Source organism: Aplidium turbinatum, chromosome 15 (assembly GCF_918807975.1).
Source record: "Aplidium turbinatum chromosome 15, kaAplTurb1.1, whole genome shotgun sequence".
NCBI classification, from domain to species: Eukaryota; Metazoa; Chordata; class Ascidiacea; order Aplousobranchia; family Polyclinidae; genus Aplidium; species Aplidium turbinatum.
In genome coordinates, this window is record NC_137486.1 from 17,820,778 (window position 1) to 17,835,870 (window position 15,093).

General features: G+C 40.2%; 1 protein-coding gene across 1 annotated transcript; it reads right to left on the bottom strand.

Moving 5' to 3' along the window:
* Window positions 1-1,419: 1,419 nt before the first annotated feature.
* Window positions 1,420-11,677, bottom strand: LOC145784198 (uncharacterized). The gene is made up of 11 exons (XM_082595972.1): window positions 11,332-11,677; window positions 10,656-10,868; window positions 10,162-10,373; window positions 8,565-8,699; window positions 8,117-8,438; window positions 5,998-6,213; window positions 5,649-5,798; window positions 5,039-5,156; window positions 4,407-4,557; window positions 4,029-4,193; window positions 1,420-3,511 (listed from the first exon to the last, which is right to left on the bottom strand). The coding sequence occupies exons 1-11, from the start codon at window positions 11,617-11,619 to the stop codon at window positions 1,801-1,803; spliced, it is 3,681 nt and encodes a 1,226-aa protein (XP_082452098.1). The 5' UTR covers window positions 11,620-11,677; the 3' UTR covers window positions 1,420-1,800.
* Window positions 11,678-15,093: the final 3,416 nt, after the last annotated feature.

Here is a 15,093-nt window from a genome sequence, read left to right on the forward strand (position 1 = left end):
TCACACATTGCGAACAAAACAATGCGTTCTGTTGAATTATAATTGATCTCACAGCGGGAAGACCTCGTTTAAAATAGCGCATCTAATTTAGCTGGTTTAGTTAATATTGCAGTAAATAGTATAAGTTACTCTACCATCTACTTTGAAATTTCCGTACCGTATGAGAAAGCCATGCGATCAGCTGCTGTTTTGCGGGCAAAAGCAACGTAGGCTATTTTTCGCTTTCGGCATTCTTTCAGTCCATTTAAATGATCTAAATCTCTTTTGCGAAGCGTTTTATCTTTGAAACACCACTTGGAATAACCATTTTTGTCGCCCCTCAACCATACGTTTACGGGGGGCGCCGCCCCCCGTTCCCTGGCATAAATCCACTCTGCATCTCGTCCAGCTGCACCACAGATCTTATTCTATTCTCCAACACCCTTTCTACTACCTTCATTGCATGCTCCAACAGTTTTATTCCCCTATATGACCAACAATCTATTACATCACCCTTTTCCTTGAAGATGGGTATCACCACACTCGTCTTCCATTCATTTGGCATTCCTTTTCCATCTAACACACGTTGACTGATTTCCTGCATTGGTTTCAATCCTGTCTCTCCACTTGCGCGTATCATTTCCACAGTGACTTCAGATAGTCCAGAAGCCTTCTGCGATTTCATTTTCTCCATGGCTTAGGTCGTGATAACATAATTGAGCTGGACAAACTTAAGGGAATGTAGGGAAATATGGTGTGGCGGAATAAGACAAAAGAGAAGTGATTTTCATTGATAAAAACTTTATCGGAGCTTTGTGTGGGTTATAATACTATACGGCAGATGCATAGCAAGTGAACTTGTCCTGAGAAGAAGAGGAAGAAAAAATCCAAAAGTTAATAAAGCTACGCTTAAACTAAAGTAGACCATAGAGTTACACCAGCTAGCAAGAGCAAATAAATTGAGATGGAATGGATAATTGGATATATGCTAATTGCTAACGAGGGATTTTTCAAAATACTTTTGACCTGAAGATAGATGAGAAGACGAAAGGTGATTGTCTTAAGAATGACGTACCAAAGGTTAGGTTGAAGAAACGGTTGACAAAAATCGGTCATCCCACCAGGGAGAAAACCGGATAAGAGATAGAATAATATTGTTAGAAATGTTTACTCTCGGACTGGGCATATTTCTTAAGAAACTTCGCTCTATCAATTTCGAAAACTTATAGACGATTCAACGATTGATGCAGTCAGGTTTAGTTTGCCAATCATGCCTCGTTCTTTCATATATTGTCACAACTCACAACAAGGTGTCCTCAAAGCTAAACAACACTGTATACAATATACCACAGAAAAGAACTGGCAAATGCTTTCAACCTTATAACATTGTGTCTTACTCAGAGTAACTGGCATCGTTCAGTTCTAATGTAAGATAAAATATCGACCACATAACAATTTATTAAAACTATCTGTATAAAAACAAAAAGCTTTTATCACAGTGACGCTAATAAAACCAAACACTATACTATCGTATAAAAAGCAACAGTCCAAACTCTATCTTCGCCAACAAAGTAGTTTATTACACTGCCATGAAAACAAGCGAGTCTCGGTATCGAATGATCCACCGTTGTGAGAAAAAAAACAGCTTTGCTTCAAGCTGTGAGGAAGAAAATCGCAAGCTATGTTTTTTCATCGTTGTTTTTCGGTTTCATCTGCATCCGTGTCTATTAATCTGACAGGCTAGTCCGCAACATGGAAGTGCAGTATAGCTGTTTTTTTGCAACGTTGCTTGAGATGCTGAGCAGCTTTGTTTCAGGAATCCTAGTTTTCATTTGTTTTCTCCGTAGCTTCCACGTCGCATGCTGCCTCGAATAAATACTCGGAATCCAGAACAACTTTGTACGGTGATGAATCAACACCAAAAGTTTTGCCGTTATTTTCCATACTCAAATACTGCTCGTCTAAGCCAAAGATGCTTTGTAAATCTTCGTTCAAAAAGGCTTTGGGATGATGTTCTAATTTCAGAATAGCACCGGTCTCGTGGGAGATTGGCATTGGAGATTCGGTGGTCCTAGGTGTGATTCGAATGGCTTCAGCTAATAATTCCTCTTTGGTTTCTCTATTTTGCTTCAAGCTCTGCACACGTCTACTCGGTCGTGATTTAAATTTCTTTTTGCCAAGTGTTTCTTTCTCAAGCGGGGTCTTGCTTCTTTGATCACCAGAGTTCGGCTGCACCAACCTTCCGAAAGGCTTTCTTTTTCCAAATTTACCCTTCCCAGATTTCTTAGCGCTACGAACAGGGAGAGGCAGCCCATCCCGTTCTTGTCTGTTGGAAGTGCCAGTAGGTGTAATATCACTTGCGCTCACAACTCGTTCATGCTTACTGTAGTTGTACAGAAGCGGGCTGTCCATATTCCGCTCATCTTTCTGTCCAGGCAGAAGCAAAGGCTTTTGCGACACGCTCAGAGGTTGGAAGGAGAAAGCTGGTGAACCGGGAACGAAATTGGAGTTCGCTGAAGAAGTATACGCACTCGGATCGGCGGCTTCAGGGAAACGAGTTAGATTGGGGGACTTATTTGAATTCATAGAAATAGCTACAGCACCGCCAGGACCAACTACAACATGAGAAGGTGATGTTTGGTTCACAAAGTTGGCGTGTGAAGGCGAGATTGTGAAGTTAGGTGAACCATTAGTTGCATTCCGGCCCCGATGCAACATCGACGGAGGCTTCGTTACTTGAGGAGCAATAAAGGTTTTCGTGATTGAGCGAACCGGCAGCCTCGAAGAAGGTGGCTTTGAATTAGAACTCCAATTAGCTTTTTTATTGGATGACTGTCCCAAGTACAAAGCTTTCACTGAACGCGCACGACCATCTTGGACAGCGCCTTCAACTGCCATCCCAGGAGAGAACAGGTTCTTAACCAGGGTTGAGTTCCCCACTTGTCCGAAATCGTCCGAGTGGTGAACGGGAACGCCTTTTTTTAGACGAAGAGCAGGGGGACTTCCCCTTAATAACTCACTGTCTGAGTTGTAATCAGCTCCATGCGTCATAGTATCACCAGCTGGGGATGTCTCAGGATTGGACTGCGATGTCGACGTTAGGAAACTTCTCGAAGCCAAAGCGTCATTTATTTTCCCATTTCCTAAGGCGTAGCTTAAAGTAAGGTGAACATTCCTCGAATTGGGTTCTACACTTGAGAGGCCTTGAAGGTGAATGCCATGCATTGGGCTAACAGATAGGCCGCTTGGGTTTTGTGTATTGCTGTGAACTGTAGCACTGTTGGAAGTTGCATTCACTGCCGCCCGAATAAAGTTTTTCTGTCGTTTCATGGCTTCATTTTGAAAGCGAGAATTGGTTGAATTGACTGATTTTCTCACAATCCCATTAGTTGATGATCCTGAAGTGGCTTTAACCGGAGCTAACCGGTTTGAAGTGTTTGGCAGCTGTGAATTGTTGTACACATTTCTTGCTGCCACGTTAGAGGTGCGTGTATTGCTTGAAGATTTTGTCAGATCTGTTGTGGAAAACCGGCTGCAAAAGAGTATTATTTTAAGTTATGCAATATGCATACTACAATTGGGCTTAATCGTTGATACCTGTTACATCAATCTATGACGCAGCTTAGATACAGAAAAGGATGACTGCCCAAAATGGAAGGTTTTTAGGAAAATAATCAAAACACAACTAAAGTTCAAATGTCAAATTAACGCCAATTTCTTGTTTCACTTCACCGGGCCTGCGTCAGTGGTTCAAAGCCTCTACAAGTATGCGAAACTGCCAGGATTAAGCTATGCAAGAAGCTTTCCCAGTTCGAGAATAAAAATGCAATCAATCAATCGCTGTGTATTGTGTAATACCAAGAAGTCTTTCGACACTCTAATTTAAAAATAACATGACAGTTGCGATACTCCCCCGAAGAAACTAACTTAGTTTAACTAAGACATTTGAGCAGTTCATTAGCACGCGAACGAAGCCACATCAAAAACAACCAGTTTAAACAACAAGCAACTTTAACAAAACAATTCTGCTTTTTCAACATCGAACATACCTCGACCTGGTGGCTACAGTACTTGTGGAGTTGGTTGCAGCGTTGCTTGAGTTGTTATTGGAGTTAAGACTGTTCGAGCTGTTGCTATAGCTCGGTTGGGGCCTTGTGCTGATGCGGCCCATCTTGCGAGGGAGAATCGGATTGCCTCTAGAACTTCTGACATATCTGTTGGAAGCATATAAGAAGTTGTGAACGCTCCTGATAGGAAAGAGCGAGCAGTGTTGATGTAATGATGTGGTGAGTTACCCAGACCGCGAATTAGGCGTTTTTATCGATTTAACGTCTGTAGACGTTGAATTAACGTAAAAAAAGTAACTGATTAACGGTCTGGGTAGAAGCACTTTTTAATCCAATATCATCCCATACCCTGGGACCTACCTTATCATCCAATTTTTTAGGTTATCAAAAGTAGTGAACTCAGAATGTAGGAGTCTTGACCAAGGATTATGCTGTATCATGTCCAGCACTGCAACTGCCAAAGCTCTTCCAACCTCCTCGAACGTATCAGGCGTGTACTTTGGAGGAAATCCTAAAAAACAACAACTTCACGCCACTTAAAGTCATTTTTTGCAGAATATCACCATTAATTTTGAACTGTAGGAAAAGTGCTCATCTTCGGATTGAATGATCCCAACACCGATGTTTAGTAAAAATTGTTTGGTTTTTCGTTCTCTGATAACAAGTTTACATTTGCGCTTGAGCAACGCATTCCAAAGACGGCTCTTCATTCAGCGGCTGTACAATACAAACGACAATACTTCGACAAACGGAAAGTTCACTCTGTCAATCTCGATAACCGGCCCAGCGTCAAAAGCCTCTACATTACAAGCATGTGAAACTACCAGGAATAACCTATCAAGGCTTCGTCAGTCCGGGAATAAAAATTTAAAATCAAACCAAACCAAGTATGCGAAACTTCCAGTGCTCCTCAAAGAAACTTTCTCAGTACGAAGATAAACATTCCTACAATCTAATTTGCAAATATAAGGTTTAAGATGAGCCTGCCATACCAGCTGGGGGAACGGGGGTCGCCCTTCCATTGTCATGATTGGCTTGGGGAACACAATTGACGGTTCGTCCGGTGTTGTAGTTACACTCAAGAGTGTAGCTGTGAATCAATCCTGCCACCTGAAATGTTGCATGCGTAGTGTTTACACAACCGTTTACTCTTCACGCACTTAAACAGCTGCACATGTAGCTACACAATCAGTTACGCATTCACGCAGGCTAAGAAGAACGAGAAAAAGTTAAATAAAGGACGCCCCCCCCCCTACGTACAATGCGACTTTTTCCCACATCTATTCCACTGCAGGCGGGGCCTCCAACATCACACAACCGACGTGCGGTATCAGCATTATTCAAAGTTTAAAGAGCCTGTAAACAAGGCATGGGATGGAGGATTTGGATGCAGGGATGGAAGACAGTCTTCTATCGTTCAATTCCAATTTCATCATGAAATTTCTAACGCCGTATCAAGAAACACTAAATTTCCAACATAAGTTGAGTAAAAGTTTCCGTTTCATTACGTTTCTTAAACCGAAATAATTACTGTACGTCTGCCGATCACATAGAAGAAAAACGACACTGATGCCCGCGAAGTGCCAGAACATGGTTGTGTACCTTGAATATGGCAACTCTGCCACTTCCCTCCTTAGACATTCCATCTCGTTTATCCTTCAAGTACATATTTCTTTCGGTGAAATTGCACCCATTGAAGTCAAAATGAGCCGAGTTTAGTGAGATCAATTTGGGATACAAAAGATTTTTAACCTGAAACAAATCAATGCTAAAGTGAAAACATAAGTCATTTTGGAAAGTGTACAATTTTTAAGATTGAATATACAACCACCAGTTTACTTTTCAGTGCTGACCAAACCCAAAAATGTAAAAATATACCAGACTGTGAATAAAACCGACACAAAAATGTGTACGCATCATCAGTTGGTCAAAAAACACACAGCTAAGCTACCTGATCCTCTTCGGCTTCAAGATGGTTGCCATATATGAAACAGCCACGCTTAGAGGCGTGGCCATGGAGATCAACATAGTATGCGACTCCGCTTTGTGAGGGTGAGATGCTGAGGTAGTCTCCTTGAAATGGTGTGTACGTAGAGTCGGATAAGGTATGACCATGTGTATCCGTAGCTGCCTGAGCACCGTTGACATGCTTTTTTATTCCTTCAACCTAAACATCCATGCAATGTGATTGAGCTCGGAGTAGTCTTCATGACAAAATTTCATTTTCCGAATAAAATAATTTCACTACTATACCGTTAATAGCTGGGTTAACAAAGCACTCCCTTAGAGTTGGCAGGTGTGGGATTGATGGAGTGTAGGGGTGTTCAATTTCGATTATTTGAACATTCGAAATTCGAAATTCAATTTGTTTTCGATTTTCGATTTCGAATATCACAACTATTCACCAAACTGCAAAATGTGATTTTATTGAAAGAAACGACATGAAAATTCGCTAGAAAACGCGAAAAAAAGCCATGAAAATTTGCGAAAAAAAGAACACAAAATAACGTCTACAGCTCCAGGCCCATGTTGGTGTTTATGAACACAAGCTGATCGACATGGTCACCCGTCAGTCAGGATCTCAGCTTCATGACGGTCAGGCCAGCTTTTGAAAACGATCGCTCCACTGGAGCCGAGGTCGCTGGGATCCCAAACACTTCAAGTTCGTCTTCACAGCGAGCGATTCACTGCCGCGACATTTCACTGCAGAGTGCAGAGGTTTCGACTTAAAAGCGACATCGAGTACGTTTGCAAGCGCATAAAGCTAAACGCACGCTCCGTCTACGTAGCAAATTATGTTGTTTTTAGATGCATTCAACATCTGATGACATTGAATCGACACAAAATGGTAGATGTTTGCTGTGTCCCAGGCAGCAAAATCAGTCATTTTTACATTGATTCAACGTCTGCAGACATTAAATCAATGTAAAAATGATAGATTTTGTTGTCTAGTGTTAGATTGTAGCATCGCAACTCGTTCATAGTGATTATTTATCGCAAAGCTGTTGCGGTTTGCATTCAAAAAGTGTTTTCCTGCTGCCGATCGCTAGTTGATCTATTGTTTTATGTATCAATATTCAATACAGCATAAAAAGTTGCCCCCACACAGAAATATGCGTGGGGGCCTGGCACCCACGCAGGCCCGTAGCCAGCCAGGAGCCTGGGGGATCTCGCCCACCCCTGAAAAAAATTTCGCCCCCTCTTGGCAAAATCTCAACATTCTCGAGCAACAGCTACAATTATAATGATTTTGCCCATTTAAATTTTTTCGCCCTCTTCCCCCTAAAAAAAAGTTGCCCCGCTTGCTCTGCGGTCTGGCTACGGCCCTGCCCCCACGGCTTAGGCGCCTATGGATTCGGTAAAAAATGGATTCGGTAAAACTGCGACAAAGCTCAGCCTACACTTTCTGCTATTGCACAACCTAGCTATCTTCATTCTTGAGAAAAATTTGTGAAATTTGGCATTAAAAATGCCAACCTGGCATCCCTGGTGCAGGACTGCCCGTTGGACCTGCGAGAGCGTGTGGTAGTCACGTGATCGACGATGCGCATGCGTCGAAGTCTTTTTTCGCTTGCAAAATGCGACAAGACAGATTTCGCGCCACTCGCGTTACTTTCAACCGCGTTCAGCCGAAAGGGCTGCTATAATTTCGAATATGTCCTATACGAAAAACGAATTTCGAATATCACCTTAATCGAAATCGAAATTGAACACCCCTAAATTGGAGTGTCTTTCGATGTGAGAAACTTTATACCAATGACAGAGATAACATTGTCATTGCATAGTGGCCCATTGTGTATTTAGGATGATAGATGATAGTGTTCTAAACTTACTGAAGCCGTTTGTGTTGTAATAAATGAAAGTAACTCATGTAAAGATTACGACGCGATCTAAAAACACAGAATGATGCATAGTTTAGCTTGTAGGCCTACCGGGTATTCTGAATAATCTCATGCAAGCAGCACAAATAGCCTGCAGTCAGCTTTACAGTATATAAAAATACCAGTGAACAATGAAAACATCACTTGTTGAAATTGGGAATCGTGATTAGTAAATTTAACTGCAATTACCTGCAAATTCACTTTTTTAAAATCTTTGATAATGTCGGCATTGTTTTCTGTTGCAGCAGTATCTTCACCGACAGCATGCTTTTCCTGTGGTGTTCCATTTTCTTCAGCATGGTTGTCGTGAGACTTTACAGACTCGACATCCACAGTTTTATAATAATGATGATAGAACAATATAAGTGAGCGAGAAGCAAAGATGGGCGAATGAAGATCAGAATCTGGATTGAGGTAGACTCTATTCAAATTTACTCCTTTTTGATCAGTTCTGTAGTGGCCGCGATAGACACCGTCTGGATTCAACATCGGAATCAATTTGAAAATATATCTGAAAAAAAAAAATTCACTATCACTTCTGATTACTGTACTTAAATTTGATAAGTGCTTTCGCTGTGACTGTTTTGACTTTGATGCTAAAGCTTTTAACAAACTTTAAAAATGTAAAAATACTTACTTTTTGCGCAACATTTTAGCTCTGGGATCATTTTCTCTCAAAATGAATTTTAAGAAACCATTGAAAACAAAACTGGCTGGTGTTTCCCCAGGATGGACTCTGCTGCTTAGAAAATAAACTTGCTTCCCTTCAAACCTATAAATTTTAATACCAACTGTTACTATTCTGTGATTACAATGCAGTACACTAAATCGCAAAAACATTGCAATCATCATCATCAATTTTAACTATACAGGCCAAGAATTAATCCTCATGTTCAGCGTGGTCCAACTGCAGGCCCGCGGGCCAAACTTGGCCCGCGAGCTCCGTTTTATTGGAACGCGAACTGATAGTCAGCTTTGCTTTAATCTAGCAATAACACTTCAATTTTTGTTTCTTTGTTATACTTTGTCGGCTGCGTAGCCGAGTGGTGAGAACGTCTGCGCGACGTTCGAAAGGACGTGGGTTCGACACCGCTCCAGATCACGCGGCTGTGTCTCGGCGAAAGACACTTAAAGGCGAGCCAAAATAAGGGGAGCAGCTGACTCGAAGATTATATGTCACTTCGCTGCTTCCTGTCGTCTGTTGTATCGCATCTGTGATGATGATGGTGTATGAGCGATCTTTTCAGGCTAGTGTTCGCAGTGTACTGTATGTTATCGCAATGGGCGCAAATAAAAGCATGATTATTATTATTATTGTTATAACGTAATTGATAAAAAACTTTGTAAATGTTTATTTGTGATGCATAACAATACCACTTTGTTTAAAATTTTTCCCATGGGCGTGAGAGTTAGTACACAGCCCCCAGAGCTTCAACTCTAATTATGTGAACTTCAGAACGATCCGTTTTTGCTGTCAAAGAAAATGGAAAATCCTGCAAGTTTTTGGAAGTTAGTGTCAAAAGAGAAGTTTCCATTTTAAAAGATGCTGCTCTGAACCTGTAGGCCACTCGATGTTTGGAAGTACATACATTTGCGAATGTATATACGTTTTCGGCAATGAACAATATTAAAACCAATAATCGAAATCAACTTGGAAACGAGGCTCTTTACGCTTGCGTTCGCATGGCCACAACTACAATTCTTGTCACTGTGGATACCAAAATTATTGTCTAAAATTAAAATCTAAAGTTGATAAAGTTAAAGATGATCCCCCTTTTAGGGTGAAACAAGCTGTAGAGATTTTAAAGAGTAGTAACTGTATGCCATATAGGCTATGTATACTTTTCCAGCAGTAAGCCTATGAATCGCTATTTAAAAACATTGACCCGCAAGATAAAAAAAAGAAAAGTATTTGGCCCGCTATGAAAAGAAGTTGGACCACGCTGCTCACGTTGAAGGTGTGGCCTGCCTGTCGAGAACGAATCTTTCCTCTCCATATGTCAGGGTCCATTCAGTTGGTAGAGTAAATTTTTGTATTAAAACAATTAATTTTTGTGTGCTCAACAGTATATTGCCATCGGCAAAAATAACTCAATTAACCAACAATTTCCAGTTTGCTTTTCTCAAAGTTTTGCGCTGATATCCTGGTACTTTACATACTGAGGTGAGAGGAGGGAAGCGGAAGACCTTATAAGGTCACCAAGTCAGCATCCTTGACTACCTACCAGTCCTACCTATGTGTTCTTGGTGTTGCGGTGTCTGGGAAAAGATTTTCCAAACGTGGTTCCCTGAACCAGGTCATGTTTTCACATGATGTAATGGTAATAAGATCAACTCTTCGTTGGTCCATGGTGTTACAAAGCAGCTCTCTGTGATAATAAATTGCATCCTCACTTGTCTTCTTTGGTGTAAGGTTACAACATCCCTCAAATTGCTTATCCAAAATCTAACAAAAAAAAAGTACAATTTAAATTATATGACATGCAGTGCAATACAAATGTTCATTGCTAAATTAAATAATTTAACAAATTTGGAAAATAACAGAATTTGACAGACATTTTACTGCATTAAACAATACGTCTTTTAGAATTCCACTATTGAAGAATAGTGGAATTCTACATTACATTGAAATGTGTATTATACAGTTTAATTCATTGGGTACACTCAAAGTTTAATTAAAATGGTAATACTAAAAAATATAATTGCAACATAACAATACAAACTGAACCTGCAATGATTCTTGACTTTCGGTATAGCTCCAAGGGTAGCAAAAAGCAAAGTAAGTAGTTCCTCCACGATTTTCAGAAAATCTGTAAGTAAACGACAACACAAACTGTCCTTCAACCATCTGATGTGTAGGCCGGTCTCGGATGCGCTCCCATTTGGGCTTTGATGGAACAACTTTTACAAGAGGTGACATCCCTTGACTGTAGAGTTTTCCCTGCAACGCATGTCAATTTTTCAAAATTGGCTTGAGACTTTAGTATCGTATTCCAGTGTAAAATGCAATGATAAGTTTAAAGATAACACATATTTTAAAGTAGGCTATGGATGATGTATGCAGCCCACCAGGTAGCCATCTTTATATAAATAAATCACATTTAAAAAGCTCTACTGTAATTTATATTATATAAATAGAAAATTTTTAGGTAATCCTCATAACCAAAATTTTGGTATCATCAATGTTTGTCATATCCAGGCTTACACCTGGTGGTTGCAGGTTTAGATTAAGTGGACGGGAAGGCAAGGAAGCCAATCTTCCTGTCCACCTTCAGGCATGCCTTTAAGTGTCCTGCCAAAGACACAGCTCTGCATGCTCTTGAGTGGTGTCGAACCGGCGGCCATTCGAATGCCATTCCAGCGCTCTCACCACTCGGCTATGTACAGTAAATAAATTAACTCACCTGCCGATTTAAGTTTACAACATTTATTTTTATCAATCTATTAGGAGCATAGCCTTTAATTCCAAAATAAAACCATGATCGGTTTCCGTTTTCATATAGAGTGCCTGCACAATCCGGCTTTGTCCACACATTAAATTCATAATCAGGAGTAACTGTGCAACCATACATTGGTATACCACCATTGCCATCATCACTGTCACTATCTGAACGTCTTGCTTTTTCCACTTGAGCAAGATTTCCAGAGTCAAACTTTGAAGTAAACAAAAGACCTCCACATCTAATCTCCATGACTGCTACACAATAGGCACATGTGGTGTGTTGCAAGGAAGACACTTTATCAAAGTGATTATCCTGCTATTATCGCTACATGTTCAATATGCTAAATAGATGTGACAAGACGTGAAAAAAAAGTTGTCAGAAAAAAAATTACGTAAATTACAAGGCTGTTAAGGTACATCAGAATGAATTAAGATAACTAAATAACAACAATTTATATTCAATTATTAGCCTAGTAGCCTACACCATTCATCTTCCTGTAGAGCAGTGGTTCCCAACCTGGGGGTCGCAGAGCATTTTATAGGGGGTTGCGAAGCTGTTGCTCATGCAACAAGAAAAGTGAATGTAAGTAGGACGAGGTACCGGTCCGTTACTAGTATGTGCCAGGCTACATTTACATGACGTTTCATTGCGCCCAAAATGAAAATTTTTTGTTTCAGTTAGTCTGCCAGACTCGTAGTCTGTTTGCAAGCGATGACCGAAATGAGATTCGTGGCGGTCTGGGTTTCATGTCGGTAGTTTCAACAGAAATGAAACCGACATGAAGCGCTTGCGGGTGATAACACACCACAATGAGATTCTGCAACGCAACGAGATTATCCCTAGTGCTAGTAGTTTGTGGTCTGTATAAGTATTTATTTGTAGTGTAGGAGGAAGAGAGAACTTGAACATTGCATCATTGCAATAGCTTTGTGTTTTTAAAATCATAATGATAGATATTTTCAACTGGGACTGGAATGCTGGTTGTTTAATTTAAGTGAGCAATTAGCAATTGCGAACCAGCAATACAAAGTCACTCTCTCAATTTTGGTGTGAAATGTATGATTCATACCCACAGATTTCTAAGCTGGCTTTTCAAGTATTACTGCCCTTCGCTACGACATAGGCTATCTAACTGAGAGTGTTTTTTCAGCTCTTCTGCATATGAAAACGAAGGAAAGAAATAGAATGGATATGAAAGACGACATGAGACTGGCTCTGTCTAGCACGCAACCTCGAATTTCATGGTTAGCTGCAGACCTACAAGGTCAACCATCGCATTGATTTGTCAATAAATGCAAGAAAAACATTTTTAGTGCTGCCTTTTGTTGTATTATTTGTTAATAGTATACTTGCATTTAGAAAAGAATATAAGTGGGGGTTACGGTAGCTACAAATTTTTTTAAAGGGGGTCACCAACACAAAAAGGTTGGGAACCACTGCTGTAGAGTGTAGAGGAATCCATAACATAATGATATTATATAATGTTAAATATGAGTGTAGTATCTACATTTGGGGCTCTTTATTTTGTTATTAAATCCATCAGGTAACTGTCTCCTTAAAATACTAGAAAGTGTCTTTGTTTATAGTATCTTGCACATTGCAAGGTCAGAAAAAACAGTACCCGGTCATTTGGTTGACAGGACGTTTGGTCGACAGACATTTGGTCGACAGGACGTTAGGTCGACAGAACGATTCATTTTAGAGTTAGGGTTAGTTAACTAACCTTAACCCTAACCTAACTCTAACCCTAAAATGAATTGTACTGTCGACCTAACGTCCTGTCGACTAAATGTCTTGTCGACCAAACGTTCTGTCGACCAAATGTCTGTTGACCAAACGACCGTACACCAGAAAAAACAAGCTTTTGGATTGTCTAATCCAGATGTCTAAAAGTGTTTTATATTAGCATTAGCAAAATGTGTCTAATTTTAGTACCCTAATGCAGCAATGCTATTTTAATGATAATTTATTGTTGATCAAAATTGAAAAACCAGTTTTAAATATCATTTACATCAAACCCTAAAGTTTCCTGTACAAGATGCAGTCGTTTGTTTGTGCACAGTATCAAGTGGGTGCAACCTAGTTCGTCCCTGAACAGTTTGTACCCTTAGTTCGTACCCTAAAAAGGTCAAGAGAAAAAATTAAAAAAGCCGAAGTCGCTGATCGCAGTTTAATAGCACAAAGCCGAAGTCGTTGATCGGAGTTTCCGCAAACAACTCGAGGGTTAGGGTTAGCGAAAACTGCGGAAAAATATTTGCGGAAACTGCGATCAACGAGGGTTAGGGTTAGAGCATAGATTACTCGATGGTTAGGGTAAGCAGAAGCTGCGGAAAAATGTTTGCGGAAACTGCAATCAGCGAGGGTTAGGGCATAGATTACTCTATGGTTAGAGTTAGGGTAAAGATTAGCGGAAACTGCAAAAAAATGTTTGCGGAAACTGTGATCAGCAAGGGTTAGAGCATAGATTACTCTAAGGTTAGGGTAAGGGTTAGCGGAAGCTGCGGTTAGCGGAAACTACCGAAAAATGTTTGCGGAAACTGCGATCAGCGGTGTTAGAGCATAGATTACTCTATGGTTAGAGTTAAGATTAGCGGAAAGTGCAGAAAAATGTTTGCGGAAACTGCGATCAGCGAGGGTTAGGGTTAGAGCATAGATTAGTCTATGGTTAGAATTAGGGTTAGCGGAAACTGCAATCAGCGACTTCGGCTTTCTTTCTCTCGAGCTTTTCAGGGAAAACTTTTTAAAATGTTAGCGAAAACTGCAATCAGCGACTTCCGCTTTTTTTAAATTTTTTCTCTCGATATTTTCAGGGTACAAACTGAGGGTACGAACTAGGTTGCATCCATATCAAGTCGGCAGTGGCTATTTGACCAGCGCCGGTCTTTGAATCTGAAACACTATTTGACCGGTTATGACGTCACTATACAAGGCACTTTTTTTCTTTTTCTCTTTCAAAGCAAAAGACGAGAGCACGTATATAAGCTCTAAATCCGACTATTTTATTCAACTCGTTACGTGGCGAGTGCGATACGTCGCCGCCTCCTATTCTAGAGGGACTGAGTTCGATACTACCCGGAAGCGTTCTTCTTTTTTATTTATTTTTTTTTAACTAAATTTTGACACGAAGTGCATTTTTGTAGTCAATTTTTAATTTGAGTTGTCTACAGCCCAATTTTTTATGTCTTTTCAAATGTGAGTAATAAAGTTAGAGTTTTTTTAATTTGCTGGAACTTGAGAATTTCTCTGGGTAATTTTCCGTTTGTGGCCGTGCTAACTATAGCCTACTACATAATTTTTCATTCAGGCACGTTTTAAACCTTCAAGGTTTTGCCACTTTTTCCCGTTCATTAACGTGCTGGGAGGTCCATATCGATTTTTGTAGTTAGTATCTTTTTCGTCCCTGACGCGTTAAATGACGAAAAATAAAATGATTAATGGTATGTAAATGTAATGCAACTCAAATTAAAAATTGACTACAAAAATGCACTTCGGGTGAAAATTTAGTTAAAAAAAAAAAAAAATGCTTACGCGTGGTATCGAACTCAGTCCCTCTAGAATAGGAGGCGGCGACGTATCGCACTCGCCACGTGACGAGTTGAACCAAATAGTCGGATTTAGAAGTTATATACAGCGCGCTTCTCGTCTTTTGCTTGGAAAGAGAAAAAGAAAAAAAGTGATGGTATAATGACGTAATGACCGGTCAAATAGTGTTTCAGATTCAAA